Source organism: Gorilla gorilla, chromosome 2 (genome assembly GCF_029281585.2).
Source record: "Gorilla gorilla gorilla isolate KB3781 chromosome 2, NHGRI_mGorGor1-v2.1_pri, whole genome shotgun sequence".
In the NCBI taxonomy this organism is placed as follows: Eukaryota; Metazoa; Chordata; class Mammalia; order Primates; family Hominidae; genus Gorilla; species Gorilla gorilla.
In genome coordinates, this window is record NC_086017.1 from 112240594 (window position 1) to 112263860 (window position 23267).

Consider the following 23267-nt stretch of genomic DNA (forward strand, 5'->3'; position numbering starts at 1 on the left):
CCCAAGTAATCCTCCTACCTCAGCCTCTTAAGTAGCTGGGACTATAGGCACTAGCCACCACGCCCAGGTAACTTTTTTATTTTCTGTAGTGACTATGTCTCATTATGTTGTCCAGACTGGTTTCAAACTCCTGGGCTCAAGCAATCCTCCCACTTCAGCCTCCCAAAATTCTGAGATTACATGTGTGAGCCACTGCAGCTAGCCTGGACTGTATTTTTAAGTCTCCAGACCTTAAATTGGTGAGTTTTATATCAAATGCGCTATATAAGCCTGATATCTTCTTAAACAGAAGATGTACATTTGATATATAAAGAAGTACATTTCGTATAAAATTAGTGCAATCTTTACTCTGCTGGCCAGTCATTATTATGAACATTACTTTGCCACACTACAATAATGCCTTCAATATTGATATTCAGCCCAGAATTCACTGGCCCAAGCCAAATTATTGTGATTTTTTTAAGTTCTCGTTATTTAATTTTAAAGTTTTCCTAACTCCTCTTTATCAGATGCCCAGTTGACTGTTATCAATATGCCACTAGCAATATTTTACTTATACTGTGTTTGTAAGAAACAATATATAGAAAGAGCCAGAGTACAAGCATACCTCATTTTATTGTGCTTCACTTTACTGCACTTCACAGATACTGTGTTTTTCACAAATGCAAGGTTTGTGGCAACCTTGAGTAGAACACATCTATCAGCATGATTTTTCCAACAGCATGTGCTCACTTTGTCTCTGTGTCACATTTCGGTAATTCTCAAAATATTTCAATCTTTTCATTATTATTATATCTATTATGATGATCTGTAATCAGTGATATTTGATGGCACAATTGTAATTGCTTTGAAGCACCACAAACCACGCACGCATAAGACATTGAACTTAATTAACAAATGCTGTGTGTGTTCTGACTGCTTCACCTACCAACCATTCCCCTATCTCTCTCTCTCTCCTCAGGCCTCCTCCCTATCCCCTGAGACACAACAGTATTGAAATTATGCCAATTAACAGCACTACCATGGCCTCTAAATATTCACGTGAAAGGAAGAGTCTCGAGTTTCTCACTTTAAATCAAAAGCTAGAAATGGCTGGGTGTGGTGGCTCACACCTGCAATCCCAGCACTTTGGGAGGTCAAGGTGGGACAATCACTTGAGGCCAGGAGACTGAGGCCAGCCTGGGCAACACGGCAAGACTCCATCTCTACAAAACATAATTAACGAGCCATCCAGCCATGGCAGTACATGCCTGTAGTCCGAGCTACTTGGGAAGCTGAGAGAGGAGCATCACTTGACCCCAGGAGTTCAAGGCTGCAGAGAGCTAGGATTGTGCCACCTCTGTTTGCCTGGGAAAGAGAGCAAGTCCTTGTCTCAAAAAAAAAAAAAAAGAACTAAAAATTACTAAACCTAGTGTGGAAAGCATGTTGAAAGCTGAGACAGGCTGAAAGCAAGACTGCTTGCTGCAGAGTCAAGTTGTGAATGCGAAAGAATAGTTCTTGAACAAATTTAAAAGTGCTACTCCTGGCCAGGTGCAGTGGCTCACACCTATAATCCTAGCACTTAGGGAGGCTGAGGCAGGAGGATCACTTGAGGTCAGGAATTCAAGACCAGCCTTGCCGACATAGTGAAACCCCATCTCTACTAAAAATACAGAAATTAGCCAGGTGTGGTGGCAGGCACCTGCAATCCCAGCTACTCGGGAGGCTGAAGCAGAAGAATGACTTGAACCCAGGAGGCTGAAGTTGCAGTGAGCCAAGACACTGACACTGCATTCCAGCCCGGGCGACAGAGCGACACTCCATCTCAAAAAAAAAAAAAAAAAAAGGAAAAAAAAGTGCTACTCCTATGAACACACAAATAATAAGAAAGCAAAACAGTCTTACTGATGATATGGAGAAAGTTATAGTAGTCCGAATACAACATCAAATCAGCCACAGCATTCCCTTAAGCCAAAGCCTAACTCAGAGCAAGATACTCTCTTCAATTCTATGAAGACTGAGAGAGGTTAGGAAGCTGCAGAAGAAAAGTTGGTTTACAAGCTTTAAGAAAAGAAGTTGTCTCAGCCTGAGCAACATAGTGAGACCCTGTCTCTACAAAAAATAGAAAATATTAGCTGAGTATGGTGGCATGCACCTGTAGCCTCAGCTACTCGGGAGACTGAAGTGAGAGGATCACTTTAGCCTGGGAGATCAAGGCTGTAGTGAGCCATGATGGTGCTAGCTGGGAGGTCAAAGCTGAAATGAGTCATGCTGGGCAACAGAATGAGACCCTGCCTCAAAAAAAAAAAAAAAAAAAAACTATCTCCATAACATGAAATGCAAGGCGAAGCAGCAAGTACTGATGGAGAAGCTGCAGCAAGTTATCCAGAAGATCTAGCTAAGATAACTGATGAAGGTGGCTACACTAAACAACAGATTTTCAATGTAGATGAAAGATCCTTCTATTGGAATAAAATGACATCTAGGAATTCCATACCTAGAAAGGAAAAGTCAATGCATAAGTTCGAAAGACAGGCTGACTCTCTTGTTAGGGGCTAATGAAGCTGGTGTCTTATCTGTGAAGCCAGTGCTCAATTACCATGCAAAAGATCCAATGGCCCTTAAGAATTATGCTAAATTGGGCCAAGCATGGTGGCTCATGCCTGTAATCCCAGCACTTTGGGCGGCAGAGGCCGGCGGATAACTTGAGGTCAGGAGTTCGAGACCAGCCTCGCCAACATGGTGAAACCCCACCTCTACTAAAAAAAACAATTTGCCAGGCATGGTGGTGCACACCTGTAGTCCCAGCTACTTCAGAGGCTGAGGCAGGAGAATCGCTTGAACCTGGGAGGCGGAGGTTGCAATGAGATCATGCCACTGCATTACAGCCTGGGCGACAGAGCAAGACTCCATCTCAAAAAAAAAAAAAAATGCTAAATCTACTTTGCCTGTACTCTAAAAATGGAACTACAATGTCTGGATGACTGGATGACAGCACATCTGTTTACAGCGTGGATCACTGAATCACTTAACACCATCTTTGAGAACTGCCACTCAGAAAATAAATAAATAAAATTCCTTTCAAAATATTACAGCTCGTTGACAATGCACCTAGTCACCCAAGAGCTCTAATGGGGAGGTACAAGAGAATTCATGTTGTTTTCATGCCTGCTAATAAAACATCCATTCTATAGCCCATGGATCAAGAAGTAATTTCAAGTTTCAAGTCTTACAATTTAAGAAATACATTTCATATAGCTACCACAAACAGTGATTTCCTCTGATGGGTCTGGGAAAAGTAAACTGAAAATCTTCCGGAAAGGATTCATCATTCTAGATGCCTCTGCATAAAACAACAAAGGTAACAAAGTACAGTGAAGTTCACATTTTCACTTAAACAAAAGTATACGCATATACTTGGAGACAGGACCGGTTCAGTTCCAGACCCCCGCCATAAAGTGAGTATCACAATAAAACACGTCACACAAATTTTGTGGCTTCCTAGTGAATATATAATTATGTTTACACTATACTGTAGTCTATTAAGTGTGCAATGGCACTATGACTAAAAAAATGCACATCCCCTAATTAAAAATTTTACTATTTTTCCCTACATAAAGACACTATGTTCATTTCATTATGTTCCAGACAGCATAAAATTTTAGATCCTTGGAGAACTTTAAAATAAATTAGTCCTCTCTTTATTGTAAACATGAAGAACCCAACGCTCAGAAAAGTTAAATAAGCTGCCCAAGTATAAGTAGCTTTCCTAGTGGAAGAACCTGGGCCTATTATCTTTGGGGGTTTTTTGTCTGTCCTATTACATTATACTACATGCTCAATACTAATTTGCCAAAGGATTCCAGATAACTGAGATTGCCAATAGATACTTCAGGAAACTCTTGAAAATATCCATTTATACCATAATCAGAATAAAAGGTGCTGCAACAACTATCTAGAAAACCCGATAGTCTCAGCACAAAAGCTCCTTCAGCTGATAAAACAACTTGAACAAGGTTTCAGGATAAAAAAAATCAATGTACAAAAATCACTAGCATTCCTATATACCAACAACAGCCAAGTGGAGAACCAAATCACAAAGGCCATCTCATTCATAACAGCCACAAAAAGAATAATATACCTCTGAATACAGCTAACCAGGGAGGTGAAAGATCTCTATAAGGAGAACTATAAAACATTACTTAAAAAAAATCAGAGAAGACACAAACAAATGGAAAAACATCCCAGGCTCATGGATAGAAAGTATCAATATTAAAATGGCCATATATCCCAAAGCACTTTACAGATTCAATGCTATTCCTATCATACTACCAACGACATTCTTCATAGAATTAGAAAAAACTACTTTAAAATTCATATGAAACCAAAAAGAACCCCATATAACCAAGGCAATCCTAAGCAAAAAGAAGAAAACTGGAAGAATCACCTTACCTCCCTTCAAACCATGTTATAGGGCTATAGTAACCAAAACACCATGGTACTGGTACAAAAATAAACACACAGACTAATGGAAAAGAATAAAGAGCCCAGAAGTAAGACTACACACCTACAATTCTGTGATCTTTGACAAACCTGACAAAAACAAGCAATGGACAAAGGGCTCCATATTTAATAAATGATGCTGGGAAAAGAACTAGCCATATGCAAAAAATTGAAATTGAACCCGATTTTTACATCATATATAAAAATTAGCTCAAGATGGATTAAAGACTTAAATGTAAAACCTAAAAGTATAAAAAACCTAGAAGAAAATTTAGGCAATACCATGCAGGACGTAGGCAGGCACGGGCAAAGATTTCATGACAAAAATGCCAAAAGCAATTGCAACAAAAGCAAAAATTGACAAATGGGATCTAATTAAACTAAGGAGCTTCTGCACAGCAAAAGAAACTATCATTAGAGTGAACAGACACCCTATAGAATGGGAGAAAGTTTTTGCAATCTATCCATCTAACAAATGTCTAATTTCCAGAGTTTACAAGGAACTTAAACAAATTAACATGAAAAAAAGCAAACAATCCCATTACAAAGTGGGCAAAGGACATGAACAGACACGTTTCCAAAGAAGATACACATGCAGACAATAATCATATTTTAAAAGCACAACATCACTGATCATTAGAGAAATAAAAATCAAAACCACAATGAGACGCACAGTGAGAAAACAATGTGAAGAGACACAGGGAGAAGATAGCCATCTACAAGCCAAAGAGAGAGGCCTGGCACAGGCGTTCTCTCACAGCCCTCAAAACACCTTGATTGGATTTCTTGCCTCCAGAATTGGGAACAAAAGGGGATAATGGTGGATGGGAGGCAGACTAGATTGCAGCTCTGACTCGACAGACAGAGCAGCATGTGGAAGCTCGCATCGTGAATTTTTGCTCCAGAACAACTGCAGGAATAAATCAGGAAGCCTGAGAGGACCCACACACGTCCTGAAGGAAGCAGAGTGCACCAGCATGACCCAGGACACCCCAAATACTATGCTGGTATCCATGGCTGAGAGACCCATAGATGGTTCAGGTCACAAGACTCTGTGCAGACAACCACCAGTACCAGCCCAGAGCCTGGTAGAATAGCTGGGTGGCTAGATCCAAAAGAAAGATAACAATCACTACAGCTCCGCTCTCAGGAAGCCACATCCATAGGAAAAGGGGGAAAGTACTATATCAAGGGAACACCCCATGGGACAAAGGAATCTGAACAACAGCCTTCAGCCCTAGACCTTCCCTCTGACAGAGCCTACTCAAATGACAAGGAACCAGAAAACCAACTCTGGTAATATGACAAAATAACGTTAACACCTCTGAAAAATCATACTAGCTCACCAGCAATGGACTCAAACCAAGAAGAAATCCCTGATTTACCTGAAAAAGAATTCAGGAGGTTAGTTATTAAGCTAATCAGGGAGGCACCAAAGAAAGGTGAAGCCCAGTGTAAGGAAGTCCAAAAAATGATACAAGAGGTGAAGGGAGAAATATTCAAGGAAATAGATAGCATAAATAAAAAACAATCAAAACTTCAGGAAACTTTGGACACACTTATAGAAATGCAAAATGCTCTGGAAAGTCTCAGCAATAGAATTGAACAAGTGGAAGAAAGAAGTTCAGAGCTTGAAAACAAGGTCTTCAAATTAACCCAATCCAACAAAGACAAAGAAAAAAGAATCAGAAAATATGAACAAAGTCTGCAAGAAGTCTGGGATTATGTTAAATGACCAAATCTAAGAATAATAGGTGTTCCTCTTTTACACTGTTGGTGGGACTGTAAACTAGTTCAACCACTGTGGAAGACAGTGTGGTGATTCCTCAAGGATCTAGAACTAGAAATACTATTTGACCCAGCAATCCCATTACTGGGTATATACCCAAAGAATTATAAATCATGCTACTATAAAGACATATGCACACATATGTTTATTGCTGCACTACTCACAATAGCAAAGACTTGGAACCAAGCCAAATGTCCATCAAAGATAGACTGGATTAAAAAAATGTGGCACATATACACCATGGAATACTATGCAGCCATAAAAAAGGATGAGTTCATGTCCTTTGTAGGCACATGGATGAAGCTGGAAACCATCATTCTCAGCAAACTATTGCAAGGACAAAAAACCAAACACCGCATGTTCTCACTCATAGGTGGGAATTGAACAATGAGAATACCTGGACACATGAAGGGGAACATCACACACCAGGGCCTGTTGTGGAGTGGGGGGAGGGGGGAAGGATAGCATTAGGAGATATACCTAATGTAAATGACGCGTTAATGGGTGCAGCACACCAACATGGCACATGTATACATATGTAATAAACCTGCACATGTGCACATGTACCCTAGAACTTAAAGTATAAAAAAAAAAGAATAATAGGTGTTCCTGAGGAAAAAGAGAAATCTAAAAGTTTGGAAGATATATTTTGGGGAATAATTGAGGAAAGTTTCCCTGGCCTTGCTAGAGACCTAGACATCCAAATACAAGAAACTCAAAGAACACCTGGAAAATTCATCACAAAAAGATCATCACCTAGTCACATTGTCATCAGGTTATCTAAAGTTAATATGAAGGAAAGAATCTTAAGAGCTGTGAGGCAAAAGCACCAGGTAACCTGTAAAGAAAAACTATCAGATTAACAGCAGATTTCTCAGCAAAAACCCTACAAGCTAGAAGGGACTGGAGCCCTATCTTCACCCTCCTCAAACAAAACAATTATCAGCCAAGAATTTTGTATCCAGCGAAACTAAGCTTCATATACAAAGGAAAGATACAGTCTTTTTCAGACAAACAAATGGGAAGAGAATTCGCCATTACCAAGCACTAAAAGAACTGCTAAAAGGAGCTCTAAACCTTAAAACAAATCCTAGAAACACATCAAAACAGAACCTCTTTAAAACATAAATCTCACAGGACCAGCTATTCTTATATCAGACAAAACAAACTTTAAAGAAACAGCAGTTAGAAAAGACAAAGAGGGGCATTATATAAGGACAAAAGGATTAGTCCAACAGGAAAATATAAACATATATGCACCTAACACTGGAGCTCCCAAATTTATAAAACAACTACTAATAGACCTACGAAATGAGATAGACAGCAACACAGTAATAGTGGGTGACTTCAATATTCCACTCACAGCACTAGACAGGCCATCAAGACAGAAAGTCAACAAAGAAACAGTGGATTTAAACTATACACTGGAACAAACGGACCTAATGGATATATACAGAACATTCCATCCAACAACCACAGAATATACGTTCTATTCAACAGCACATGGACCTTTCTCCAAGACAGACCATATGATAGGCCACAAAACAAGCCTCAATAAATTTGAGAAAACTGAAATTACACCAAGCACTCTCTCAGACCACAGTGGAATAAAACTGGAAATCAACTCCAAAAAGAACCTTCAAAACCATGCAAACACATGGAAATTAAATAACCTGCTCCTGGTGATCACTGGGTCAAAAATGAAATCAAGATGGAAATCAAAAAACTTTTCCAACTGAACAACAATAGTGACACAACCTATCAAAACCTCTGGGACATAGCAAAGGCGATACTAAGAGGAAAGTTCATAGCCTTAAATGCCTACATCAGAAAGTGTGAAAGAGCACAAACAGACAATCTAAGGTCACACCTCAAAAAACTAGAGAAACAAGAACAAATCAAACCCAAACCCAGCAGAACAAAAGAAATAAGCAAGATCAGAGCAGAACTAAATGAAATCAAAACCAAAAAAAAAAAAAAATACAAAAGATAAATGAAACAAAAAGCTGGTTTTTTGAAAAGAGAAATAACATTGATAGACCATTAGCAATATTAACCAAGAAAAGAAGAGAGAAAATCCAAATAAGTTCAATAAGAAACAAAATGGGAGATATTACAACTGACAACACAGAAATACAAAAGATCATTCAAGGCTACTATAAACACATTTATACTCATAAACTAGAAAACCTAGAAGAGAAGAATAAATTCCTGGAAAGATAGAACCCTCCTAGCTTAAATCAGGAAGAATTAGGTACCCTGAACAGACCAATAACAAGCAGTGAGACTGAAATGGTAATTTAAACATTACCAACAACAAAAAAAAGCCCAGGACCAGATGGATTCACAGCAGAATTCTACCGGACATTCAAAGAAAAACTGGTACCAATCCTATTGACACTATTCCACAAGACAGACAAAGAGGGAACCTTCCCTAAACCATTCCATGAAGACAGCATCACCTTAATACCAAAACCAAGAAAGGACATTAAAAAAAGAAAACTACAGACCAATACCGCCGATGAACATGGATGCAAAAGTCCTTAACAAAATATGAGCTATCTGAATCCAACAACATGTCAAAAAGATAATCCACCATGATCACGTAGGTTTCATATTAGGAATGCAAGGATGGTTTAACATACGTAAGTCAATAAATGTGACACACCACATAAACAGAATTAAAAACAAAAATCCCATGATCACCTCAATCGATGCAGAAAAATATTCAACAAAATCCAGCATCTCTTTATGATTAAAACTCTCAGCAAAACTGGCATACAAGGGACATACCTCAATATAATAAAAGCCATCTATGACAAACCCACAGCCAACATAATACTGAATGGGGAAAAGTTGAAAGCATTCCCTCTGAGAACTGGAACAAGACAAGGATGCCCACTCTCACCACTCCTCTTCAACATAGTACTGGAAGTCCTGGCCAGAGCAATCACACAAGAGAAAAAATAAAGGGCATCCAAATCGATAAAAAGGATGTCAAGCTGTCCCTATTTGCTGACACTATGATCATCTACCTTGAAAACCCTAAGGACTCCTCCAGAAAACTCCTAGAACTGATAAAAGAATTCAGTAAAGTTTCTGGATACAAGATTAATGTACATAAATCAGCAGCTCTTCTATACACCAACAGTGACCAAGCAGAGAATCAGATCAAAAACTCAACCCCTTTTACAATAGCTGCCAAAAAATAAAAATAAATACTTAGGAATATATCTAACCAAAGAGTCAAAAGACCTCTACAAGGAAAACTACAAAACACTGCTGAAAGAAATCACAGACAACACAAACAACTGGAAACACATCCCATACTCATGGATGGGTAGAATCAATATTGTGAAAATGACCATGTTGCTAAAAGCAATCTACAAATTCAATGCAATTCCTATCAAAATACCGCCATCATTCTTCACAGAATTAGAAAAAACAATTATAAAATTCAAATGAAATCAAAAAAGTGCCTGCATATCCAAAGCAAGACTAAGCAAAGAGAACAAATCTACAGGCATCACATTACCTGATCTCATACCATAAGGCCATAGTCACCAGAACAGCATGGTACTGATATAAAAATAAACACCTAGACCAAGGGAAGAGAATAGAGAACACAGAAATAAACCCAAATACTTACAGCCAAGTGGATCGTTGACAAAGCAAACAAAAACATAAAGTGAGGAAAGAACACTCTTTTCAACAAATGGTGCTGGGATAATTGGCTAGCCACATGTAGGAGAATGAAACTGGAGCCTCATCTCTCACCTTATACAAAAATCAACTCAAGATGGATTAAGGACTTAAATCTAAGACCTGAATCTATAAAAATTTTAGAAGATGACATTGGAAAAATCCTTCTAGACACTGGCTTAGGCAAGGATTTTATGACCAAGAACCCAAAACAAATGCAATAAAAACAAAGATAAATTGCTGGGAGTTAACTGAACTAAAGAGCTTTTGCATACCAAAAGGAACAGTCAGCAGAGTAAACAGATAACCCACAGAGTGGGAAAAAATCTTCACAATGTATACATCTGACAAAGGACTAATATCCAGAATCTATAATGAATGCAAACAAATCAACAAGAAAAAAACAAACAATCTCATCAAAAAGTGGGCTAAGGATATGAATAGACAATTCTCAAAGAAGATATACAAATGGCCAAAAAACATATGAAAAAGTGCTCAACATCACAAATGATCAGGGAAATGCAAATCAAAACCACAATGCGGTACCACCTTATTCCTGCTAGAATGGCCATAATCAAAAAATAGTAGATGTTGGCATGGATGTGATGAAAAGGGAACTTTTCTACACTGCTGGTGGGAATGTAAACTAGGACAACCACTGTGGAAAACAGTGTGGAGATTCCTTAAAGAACCAAAAGTAGAACCACCATTTGATCCAGCAATCCCACTCCTGGATATCTACCCAGAGGAAAGAAAGTATAGGAAAAAGCTACTTGCACACATGTGTTTATAGGAGCACAATTCACAACTGCAAAAACGTGGAACTAACCCAAATGCCCATCCATCAACAAGTGGATAAAGAAACCATGGTATAGGCCGGGCACAGTGGCTGATGCCTGTAATCCCAGCACTTTGGGACACCAAGATGGGTGGATTACCTGAGGTCAGGAGTTCGAGACCAGCTTAGCCAACATGGCGAAACTCCATCTACTAAAAATACAAAGATTAGCCGGGCATGGTGGCACACACCTGTGATCCCAGCTACTTGGGAGGCTGAGGCACAAGAATCACTTGAACCTGGAAGGCGGAGGTTGCAGTGAGCAGAGACTGCGCCACTGCACTCTAGCCTGGATGACAAAGTGAGATTCTGTCTCAAAAATAAAACAAAATAAAAGAATTAGAAATGGTATCTGTAGCAAAGTCCAATTCCTACTTTACTGATGACAAAAATTAAAGTTCAGAAGGGTGAAAATGCAAAGAGAAGCAATATGGCACAGGAATTAACAGCAAGGACTTTGAAGTTAGACCAACATAGGTTTGGATTCTTATTTTACCACCTTATAACTATAAATCCTTGGGCAAGTTAATTACCATAATTTCTACCTCTACACATTGATCTTCTCATCTCTAAAATGGGAAGAATAATATCTCCCTTACAAAGTTGTTAAGATTCAATGAGATAATAGATGGAAAGCAGTTAGCATAATTCCTGGCACATAGTAAATACACAATAAATGGAATATCACTTAATTTTCATATTTCTGTAACAATTTTCATATTATTGTAGTCTTGCTCAAAGCTATAAACTACCCTTTCAAATAATACTTATAATTTACTATGCTCTGCAATCTTGATAAAAAATCTTACTAGATGTTTGCAATTTTCAATATACAATTAAAGTATATAATTAAACAGTTAGCAATGACTACAGTACACATAGCTCTTCATAGCACACAGCCACAGCCCAAACACTTTTCATCAACTATTGAAAACTTATCCAGTTTGGGTACCCTGAGGAAACAAGGAACTTTGTGTGATAGCCTTAAAGAACACAAATCTATAAACTGAGAGCTAAATTAACAATACCTAGCTGTCTTTTGCAGTACAGGTTTATAAATTAGCACAGTCAAGGATATTCCAGGGCTAGCCAGCATTTCAGAAGTTCTGAATTTCTGCAAGGAATTGAAGTATATAAAGGTGTATACTTCATCTTTCATACTATCTGAATCTGGAAGGAAGAACTAAAGTTGTCATTTCACACATTTACCCAGTTTTTTCCTAAGTATGTAAACAGTATCAGTACGTAAGGTATAATTTATTTAATTTTATTTACTAATATTATGAAATCCCACTTCGAAATATCATAAATATACTAAACCAAAGCAGAAACAAATTTTGAAATGCAGTGAGAGGTAGCAGAAAGTATACTGGCCTGAGAAGTAGTACCATTTTCTGACTGTGTCTCTGCATGATTATTCTCTCTGACTGTTAGTTTTCTCAATTGCAAACTACAGGTTCCTTCCTTGTTTAAATAGCAAGGAAACTGTCATATTCAAATAACTTAATAATGCAGGGAAAACTCTGAAGAACTAGAAAGAGCTATTAACATACAACTTCATATATAGAGCAAATTTTTAGAGAAATGAAGTCTTTGCTGAAAGATAACATAATTATATCCATTAATAAATCTATAATGAGCCAAAAATTACAATACTAATTTAGTTTTCATTTTGCTGCAATGAATTCCTTTCTAAAATTGTGCTATGTGGCATTTTAAGAGGATTCTCATAACTCTATGCTTGTCCCAGATGATATAATTTAAAATATACCTTCTAAATCAGCATCTTAAAGGTATGTATAAAAAATTTAATCTTTGAGTAACTTTATTAAAGAGATTCACAGATTAGTTTCTAAATTTGTTCTTTCATTAAGCTAAATTTTAAGTGAATAATTATCACTCAACTAGATTACTGGCTTTAAAAATATTAAAATGACAGGAACACTGCAATATCCAAATAGTTTTACCATCACATATCTGGAATACGTAATTCTTTTTAACTTTAAACACATATAAATTTAAGACAAAGATAAATAAATATATTTACAGAAATTCCAAGTACCAGCAGCTAACTTTTCTTAATGGAATATGGGTACACTATCTCCATATTTCTCTAACAATCTCTGGTACAAACTAATGAAAGCAGAAGAAAGATAGTTTATTTTCTCAAAAGCCTTGTATAAGTGTCCCACTACGTTCTTTCTTTCCTATTGACAAAGACTTATAGATGTCTGGAATTTTCTCCCAGGAAAATAGATATGAACCATACATGGAGATAAAACTAACACTAAAATGCAGTTTACATATTTTTAAAAAATAAATGTGCATTCCACATACTGCTAGTTTGATATTTCTAAAACTCTTTTGATACTTCTAAAACCCTTTTCTCCATTACTTACAAGATTGATTTGAACTGTCTTTTCTATTTTTCTTCTCAATTTTATCCTGAAATCAAAAAGCCAAACTGCCCTCACATAAAAGGCAAGATACTTAGTTCACTACTTTAGATTCCAGAAAGCAAATAAAATGTCCAACAAAATACCATTTCTGGAACTGAATGAGTAATTTCAGTTTACTCAATGATTAAACTTTAGGATAAAATTAAAATGCAAAAATAAATGTTTCTCCCTCTTATCTTTCTAAAATTTTAAGTCCTGAGTAGAAATGAAAATAAAACAAAAAGCCTCATATCAAAGTTAAGCAAAGACTGAAAAAAGCCTAAGTCTCCTATTATATATAGCAAGTATCAGGTAGAAAACATCTATCCAAAGCCATACACAAGAGTTCTCCAGTTTCCTTATTTGATGCTTGTAATATCTCTTTTCTTGGTTGTCACCAAAATTACTGAGTATATAATTGGTTCTTACAGGGAAAATATATGTTAGACAAAGAGTCTAGAGATGTAACTCTGGTGAGAAGCAATCTCTTTCTTTTATCCAGCACACATTAATTGAGCATTTAATAAGTGTCCAGTACTACATTAGGAATAAAGAAAAAATAAGAAATAAAATATAGTTCCTATCCTCAGGAAGTTTGCTGCAGGGAGGAAGAGTACTAAAAATCACAACATAGTGTGATAAGCATTATAATATACTAACAAGCTGTTTAGCAAGAAAAAGAAAGGGATCATATATAGATTTGGAGGGTGGAATCAAGGAAGGCTTCCTTAAAAAAAAAAAAGGAGGTGGGGGATAGTTTCCAAGACAAGAAAACAAACAGGATGTATACAACAGTATATACATTCAGTAAGCTGAAAATAGTTCCCTAAACCTGAAGTACATTGTGAATATGGAGGAACAGACAGACACAAAGCTAGAGATAAGCAAAGGCGAGATCATTAAGGGCCTTGTGTGCCAAACTAAGAAGTTTGAACTTTATCCAGAAGATTACGTGGAGCCATTGAAAGATGTTAAACTAGTAAGTGGCAAGTAAGATCTGCCTTTTAGAATAAATATTTTGACAACAACATAAAGAATAAAACAAGAAGAAAAAGACTACGTAAAGGAAACCTAATCAAGTTACTACCATAGTAATAAAGGCACGAAGTTATTAGGGCTTGAACTGACGCACTGGCAATAAAGATGGAGAACAGATCCTTTAAAAGACAGATTTAGGGGTTAAAAATAACTATATATGGCCGCACAGCATGGGGCAGTGTTGGGTCACCATAACAGCTACAGCAGCTGCAGGTGATGAGTGGTAGAATCCATGGTGAAGAGTCTGGAGAGAGAGAACATCTGGAAGATGCAGGGTCTCATGTTCCGGTGCAGCACCAGCTGCTGTGAGGACAGCCAGGCCTCCCTGCAGCAGGTGCACCAGTGCATCAAGCACTGCCATGTGCCTCTGGCTCAAGCCCAGGCTTTGGTCACCAGTGAGTTGGAGAAGTTCCAGGACCACCTGGCCCGGTGTACCACGCAATGCAACAACAAAGCCAAAGATTCAATAGCTGCTGGGAGTAAGGAGCTTCAGGTGAAGCAGCAGCTGGACAGTTGTGCGACCAAGTGTGTGGATGACCACACGCACCTCATCCCAACTATGACCAAGAAGATGAAGGAAGCTCTCTTAGCCACTGGGAAATAAAAGTCTTTGCCAGTGGCCATCGGGGCTGAGGGCAAGAATATATTTTTTATAAGGCATTTGGGAACTTTAGTATTTTAAGCAAAGTTTATGAATGAAGAAACTAAGGATGGCCACAAGTGTAATGCATATGTCACTTGCCTCTAGACACTGGTTCTTTCATGTTTCAGTCCTAAAAAATGAAATGGAAAAAAGTGGTGTTAAATTGGGTCAGAGATATTACAGGAGAGTTTTAGATCTTATATTTCCTGTGGCCAGTGCTTGTCCTGGCAGTAAGGATCTCCCCTGTAACAGGCCAGAGCCCTCCAACACACCAGACTCTTCTTACTACACAGGTACCAATAGGCTGGCAGGTTAGAGTTGGTGGAGTTTGAAGAAAGATATTTTCTCTTTGTTGCCAACATCCTGTCTACCAGAAGTGTCACCACACCATTTTCCATAAGCTATGAAACAAAATCCATGAGGTCACTAACTTAGAAGGGAAAAATAAGTTTTCTGGGTCTTTGTTTTCTTGGTTTCGTGTAATTTATACAAGGGCATACAAGTTGATTTTAAGATGTGGAATTGGGAGGGAGACTAGTTTGGATAAGAACTTTGAAAGGTTCCTTGATCCCCATTTCTGGTCATCAAGATGTGGATGTACATTTCTTAAAATTATTACATGCTGCATCTTTCAGCCTGGAGACCATGCAAAAACCTGAGAGGCGACGACACACTAATTACGGGAAGCATAATTACTGCCTGATGGACCCTGAGGCTGTGTGTAGCAAAATGACAGGACAATCTTGCAGTAACACTTTCCCCTTGGAAGAGAAAGGGGTTTTGATTGTGATATATACTAGTATCTAGGAATGAACAGTAAAAGAGGAGCAGTTGGCTACTTGATTATAAAAGTTATGAAGTACTGGATTTGGAAAAACCTGGTTTTTATAGAACAGATAGAATGAAAGCCTAAACCTAGCATTACATACTTAGCCCCCTGAATTAACAGAGCACAACTAAGACAAACCCCTGGCAGCAGGAAATTCAAGGAAGAAAAAGTAAGCAACTTGGGCTAGGATGAGCTGACTTCTTTAAAGCAAAGGAGAGGCAGCCCCCATTACCAAATACCATTTTTGCCTGGGGCTTTTGCAACACAGTGTTCCTGCCCCAGCATGGCACCTTATTGTTTTGATAGCAACCTTATTGTATTTTCACCAACTTATTACTTGAAGTGATAACATAGCCTGTCCATTTACTATTTCCAGGCTATGATATATTTTCCTAGTGGTTTGGTTTTAAAAATAAATAAGGTTTAATTTTCTACCGCCCCCCAAGAAAATATATATATGTATATACGTTAAATGACTGGATATAAGGATAAGGAAAAAAGAGGAGTCAAAGACAATTCCCAAGTTCTAATTTGTAAGTAGTGTCAATCACTCAGATAGAGGGGAATACAAAAACAGGCACAAGTTTGAGAAAAGATGAGGTTCTCACTTTACAACAAGTTGAGTTTAGGACACCTGGAGCTGAGGAAAGAGGTCTGGACTAGCTGGTAGTTCACCCACTAACTGAACAAAAGACAACAACAATTTAAAAACACAGCAAAAAACAAATGAGAATCTTACTGGGACTCTTTACTTCATATTATATTTGAATTTCATGAGCACATAATCTATGTGCTAAAAATTCCTAGTGGTAAAACTATTATTCTGAGAGAATGGACTACCACACTGTTCTGATTGGAAAAAGGATAAGATGTAGGATGAGGCGATTGATGAGTTTGTTGTCATTTGAAGAGAGTTTAAAGCTTCTTTTCAAAAGAGTCAAAGATATTAGAAAGCCATTCCTTTAAGTAGCCCTTTTATTTACATCTGTCAGCGCAGTAAGAGATTAACCTGTACTGGGGAGGAAATCTGCTAGAATATAGAATGAGAGCAAGCTGCTTCATAAATTACTGATGCTAAGCTGTCTGACTGTTAAGATTTACAGTGTTTTAGAAAATTAAATTTATATCAGGTATGAGCTAGTAAGAAATTTCTTCGTTAAACTTGGCTTTTTATGATTTTGTCTTTTTAAAAGAAGTATTCTCTTTAAAAATTAATGTGTAATATCTTCAGATGTTTTGACAAGAATTCTACTTTTATTTTAAAAATAACTGTGTTGAAAGTTAGCAGTTTTTATCTGGGTCTTGGTTTAAAGTACTTATATACTGTCATTCAGATTACAGACCATACAACCAAAGTACTGTCTCGCTAATTGTAGGTTATTCTAACTGAAAATAGAGTACCTTCCCCCCAAAACATTCATTTAATGGCTGAAATTGTAAATGGTAATGTATAAAAGATATTATGTTATAGATTCCTAGAGCTAATTCCTAGTTTTCAGCCCCAAACTCCCATATAATTCTTTCAAAAAACACAAAACAAAAATTGGTCTTGTTACTCTACAAAATTAAACTGAACATTTACTATTAAAAACCTAGAGGCAATATTTTAACATCATCTCCTGTTTTAAAAATTCATTTAAAATACAAGCTCAAAAAAGTCAAAAGTGGTTAGGATCTAGATTAGATAACATTTTGAAAGAATGTTAAAGATGAAGAAAATATTAATGCACATATATACACACACATTTATATGCATATAATACATATACACACACATATATATGTATCTTCATTTTAATCATAAAATAATCCCTAAAAAGATGTGTACATGTATCAAATTTAAGTAAGTTAAATGTACTAATGATACTCGTTTTTAAATATAATTCCATGTCAATCTGCTTAATGAAGTACAGAAACATCAGCTAACTTTGTAAATTAAGATAGGCAGCTTTAAGATTTGCTTTACAGTGTGGTATGCCTATATATGCAAATCTTCTTTCAGGTCATTTCAACAATTTTATCATTAGGAGTACGGGATTCATATTATTTCAAATGTGGTAAGTTGAACAAAATCAATACTGAACAACATACCTTTCAGATAAATTAAGGCTTTGGTGAAGAGGTTCTAATTTTTGACATGTCTCTAGGCTGTCAACAGATGTCGAAGGCAATGAGTCTGATTGCACCTTGTTGGCATCACATAAATTAGCATCGTTTCTAGGTAGGGTCTTTCTGAATTTTCGTCCTAAATCCGTCCATAGGACATTCGTCAACATAACTTTGAGTTGCCTGTTATACACATAAATAATTAGTATATATGGTACTACACATTGTAGAATACATGAATTCATCACAAACTAATATCTCCAGAAATTGTAAACTTCAGTTCCTCAAGCAACTATAGTAAATACCCTAAGAAAAAAGAAAAAATGCCTATTATCAAAGATACCTTAAAAAGTAAAATCTATTTCACTTAAGTTGGGATTTTCTTCAGAATTCTGTCAAGTATACTACAACTATCATTACACATGTACAGCTGCTAGACTCCTGGCAATGCATTCATGTTTATTAACAATGTTAGTTGAAGGACAGTGTTCATTTGCAGATCTCATCACAGATGTAACCACTGTTTGCGCTAAAAATGTGTTTTTGTTTTAGCATTTGTTGATTCAGAAAACATTATTAAAACTAAGGGTCCTCCACTGCATCACTTACATTCTTAAGGCTATAGAGTCTTAAGATACAGATTTAATTTTACCTTATTTCTAAAATAGGTCAACTTAAAAAATTTACCTTACTGTACCTATACCAATTTCAAAAAAAAAAAAAGACTGACAAATGCAAGCAGTTCCAGCAACACTTTTGCCCATCATGTTTTACCCATCTTCTCATTAAATACATCTTTATGCTGAATACTTGAATAACTATGTTTAGTTCTGGAATTCCAAAAACTATGGAATACAGTTTCTGCAGTGGTGTGAACAGGCTACCAAGTGCATTTAAAACAATGTCAAGTGAGGAATGGCTGAAAGTACTGGGAAATGTTTAATCAGAAGAGTGTCTATTTTACTACCTATGAAACGGTTTTAGGCACTTTTTGTTTGTTTGCTTAACAAACACAAGAATATTAAGAAACAGCAATATGTTCACATATTTTCAAGATAAAACGGGAACTCTCAAAAAAAAAATCACTTGTTTGCAGCAGCCATTTGAGTGTATATCCCCAAACCATCTAGTGGGAAGAGGGTACAAGTTCCCAGGGTACTTCCATAGAACTCACTGAAAACTCCAAACATGTTGCACAAAAAAAAAAAAAGTTAAGCTATTAGTTTTAAAATTATTAAAAAATAAATGACATCTCTATGGATCAATAATAATTCATTCTACAAGCACTTACTGAACATCTTCCAGCAAAACAACGATGCTAGTATAATCTGGAGTTTCATCTACAAACAAAATAGTTGAGTTTTTGCCTTCATGGGGTGTACATTACAGAGAATAAACCAATTCATTATTTAATTCGAATTTTAATATGTGCTATGAAGAAGAAATACAGATGTTGCATTTTTTCTGAGCCAAGTTTCTGAGAATATGACCTTGAAGCTGAAGTCTCAAAGAAGCACAGGCACTATCCAAAGGAAACAAGTAAAAAATGGAGAAAGGTCCAAAAAACAGGACAAAATGCAAATGTTTTGAGTAAAGCTTCTTCAAAGAAATTAAAGGACGTACCTGACTCATGTACTTAGAATAAAGAGGTAATGTGTCTAAGAATGGGCAGTTAAGCAGGACTTAGCAAACCATATTAAGGATGTGAGACTTTATGTCAACAACAATGGAAATCCACTAGTCTTAATTAGGAAACACTGAGATCAGAGCTACACTTTTAAAAGATCATTTTGATGTTTATGAAGAATAAAATGGAAGTGCTAGGAATAATGAGGAATAAAAATTAATTTACGGAGATGATGACTTTATCAGAGGTAGTTTAGAAGAATGGTGGGAGCAGAAACCAGAATACAGTGGGATCAGTAAAGGGAAAGGAGCAAAGGGATATAGCAAATAAAAGTAGTTGAAAAATATGGTTATGAAAGTGGAAAATAAGACAAGACCTGAAAATAGACATGAGAAGCAGGAAAGGGTTTTAGTCAGTTATTGGTTGATTAGTTAAAGATAGGAAAGATTTGTGTAAGTTTAAATGCTTATGGGAAGCACGTAAGGGTTAAAGACACAGAAGGCAGGATAATTAACACAGTAAGTTTCCTAAGAAATTGCATTAAGTGCTAATATTTATTGAACATGTACTATATACCAGGCACTGTGCTAAGCATTTTACAATGATTTATTTCATTTAATCCTCACAACCACTCCATGAGGGGCTTACAAATTATTCTTCTCATGCAGTTGAGGAGACCAAGATAGGCTGATTAATATCTAAGTAAAACGAGTGAGTAGTGAAAATGGGATCCAGAACCATACACTCTCAAATTTCTTGCCAGCATTCTTAACTGCTTCACACTACACTGGTTTATGACAGGAGAAGAGGCATTCCAACCAAGACCTTCTCTTAAAAGTGATAGGAGGCCAGGCGCTGTGGCTCACGCCTGTAATCCCAGCACTTTGGGAGGCCAAGGCGGGTGGATCACGAGGTGAGGAGATCGAGACCATCCTGGCTAACATGGTGAAACCCCGTCTCTACTAAAAAATACAAAAAATTAGCTGGGCATGGTGGCGGGCGCCTGTAGTCCCAGCTACTCAGGAGGCTGAGGCAGGAGAATGGCGTGAACCCAGGAGGCGGAGCTTGCAGTAAGCCGAGATTGCGCCACTGCACTCCAGCCTGGGCGACAGAGCGAGACTCCGTCTCAAAAAAAAAAAGTGATAGGAAAGATAAAGGAACACAGGTTTGAAAAAAGTTTTCAAATAATCCTTGTAGAGAGAGGGAACACAAGCTTACTAAAGAAACACAGGTTGTCTTACAGTTAAGAAATCCCTGTGAGATTAACACATTTATAAAGCCACAAATATCCTTTTTTCCTGCAAACAGATCATTGAGTTCACAGATGATTATTAATTGCAAAAAGGAAAAGGTGTCTTTACAATGAACAGATCTGGCAGGCACCATCTTATGCAAGTGATCAAACATAGGAGTACTAAGAGTGAAACAACCAGAAATTATGTTACCCCCTGACATGTGCAGTAAGAAGTACATGACATCAGGTATGAAATATTCCTGCCAAACATGTAACCTGGACCTAATCATATGGGCAAGACCAATAAAATAATAAAAATATAGACTGTGAGGCATTCTACAGAACAACTGGTCTGGACTCCTCAAAACTCAATGTGATGCTTAAAAGGGAAAGGGCAGAGCAGGTGGGAACTCTTCTAGATTAAGAGACTAATGGGGTATAATAACGAAATACAATGCATGAAATACAATTCAGATGATGATATGAAATTACTGCTAGACTGCCTCCTCAAGTGGGTCCCTGACCCCTGACCCCCGAGCAGCCTAACTGGGAGGCACCCCCCAGCAGGGGCACACTGACACCTCACACGGCAGGGTATTCCAACAGACCTGCAGCAGAGGGTCCTGTCTGTTAGAAGGAAAACTAACAAACAGAAAGGACATCCACACCGAAAACCCATCTGTACATCACCATCATCAAAGACCAAAAGTAGATAAAACCGCAAAGATGGGGAAAAAACAGAACAGGAAAACTGGAAACTCTAAAAAGCAGAGCACCTCTCCTCCTCCAAAGGAACACAGTTCCTCACCAGCAACGGAACAAAGCTGGATGGAGAATGATTTTGACGAGCTGAGAGAAGAAGGCTTCAGACGATCAAATTACTCTGAGCTACGGGAGGACATTCAAACCAAAGGCAAAGAAGTTGAAAACTTTGAAAAAAATTTAGAAGAATGTATAACTACAATAACCAATACAGAGAAGTGCTTAAAGGAGCTGATGGAGCTGAAAACCAAGACTCGAGAACTACGTGAAGAATGCAGAAGCCTCAGGAGCCGATGCGATCAACTGGAAGAAAGGGTATCAGCAATGGAAGATGAAATGAATGAAATGAAGCGAGAAGGCAAGTTTAGAGAAAAAAGAATAAAAAGAAATGAGCAAAGCCTCCAAGAAATATGGGACTATGTGAAAAGACCAAATCTACGTCTCATTGGTGTACCTGAAAGTGATGCGGAGAATGGAACCAAGTTGGAAAACACTCTGCAGGATATTATCCAGGAGAACTTCCCCAACCTAGCAAGGCAGGCCAACATTCAGATTCAGGAAATACAGAGAACGCCACAAAGATACTCCTCGAGAAGAGCAACTCCAAGACACATAATTGTCAGATTCACCAAAGTTGAAATGAAGGAAAAAATGTTAAGGGCAGCCAGAGAGAAAGGTCGGGTTACCCTCAAAGAGAAGCCCATCAGACTAACAGCGGATCTCTCGGCAGAAACCCTACAAGCCAGAAGAGAGTGGAGGCCAATATTCAACATTCTTAAAGAAAAGAATTTTCAACCCAGAATTTCATATCCAGCCAAACTAAGCTTCATAAGTGAAGGAGAAATAAAATCCTTTACAGACAAGCAAATGCTGAGAGATTTTGTCACCACCAGGCCTGCCCTAAAAGAGCTCCTGAAGGAAGCGCTAAACATGGAAAGGAACAACCGGTACCACCCGCTGCAAAATCATGCCAAAATGTAAAGACCATCGAGACTAGGATGAAACTGCATCAACTAATGAGCAAAATCACCAGCTAACATCATAATGACAGGATCAAATTCACACATAACAATATTAACTTTAAATGTAAATGGACTAAATTCTCCAATTAAAAGACACAGACTGGCAAGTTGGATAAAGAGTCAAGACCCATCAGTGTGCTGTATTCAGGAAACCCATCTCACATGCAGAGACACACATAGGCTCAAAATAAAAGGATGGAGGAAGATCTACCAAGCAAATGGAAAACAAAAAAAGGCAGGGGTTGCAATCCTACTCTCTGATAAAACAGACTTTAAACCAACAAAGATCAAAAGAGACAAAGAAGGCCATTACATAATGGTAAAGGGATCAATTCAACAAGAGGAGCTAACTATCCTAAATACATATGCATCCAATACAGGAGCACCCAGATTCATAAAGCAAGTCCTGAGTGACCTACAAAGAGACTTAGACTCCCACACATTAATAATGGGAGACTTTAACACCCCACTGTCAACATTAGACAGATCAACGAGACAGAAAGTCAACAAGGATACCCAGGAATTGAACTCAGCTCTGCACCAAGCAGACCTAATAGACATCTACAGAACTCTCCACCCCAAATCAACACAATATACATTTTTTTCAGCACTACACCACACCTATTCCAAAATTGACCACATAGTTGGAAGTAAAGCTCTCCTCAGCAAATGTAAAAGAACAGAAATTATAACAAACTATCTCTCAGACCACAGTGCGATCAAACTGGAACTCAGGATTAAAAATCTCACTCAAAGC

At 37.5% G+C, this 23267-nt stretch overlaps 2 protein-coding genes across 9 annotated transcripts in view; one reads left to right on the forward strand and one right to left on the reverse strand.

Moving 5' to 3' along the window:
• SENP7 (SUMO specific peptidase 7) overlaps window positions 1-23267 on the reverse strand; it is a 203714-nt gene that overhangs the window by 75394 nt on the left and 105053 nt on the right. For 4 of the 8 annotated variants that reach the window (XM_055381850.2, XM_019024692.4, XM_063703980.1 and 1 more), the window contains one exon: window positions 17851-18048. The exons of 3 other annotated variants lie outside the window; for them this stretch is intronic. In XM_055381850.2, the coding sequence (XP_055237825.2) occupies window positions 17851-18048 (198 nt within the window). Of the gene's footprint in view, window positions 1-607; window positions 3211-17850; window positions 18049-23267 lie in introns of those variants that run through there. One more of the 8 variants, XM_063703981.1, reaches the window with a different exon arrangement.
• On the forward strand, window positions 14517-14891 carry LOC109026392 (protein FAM136A-like). Its single transcript, XM_055381856.1, has one exon. It carries the CDS (start codon window positions 14520-14522, stop codon window positions 14889-14891), a length of 372 nt encoding a protein of 123 aa, XP_055237831.1. The 5' UTR covers window positions 14517-14519.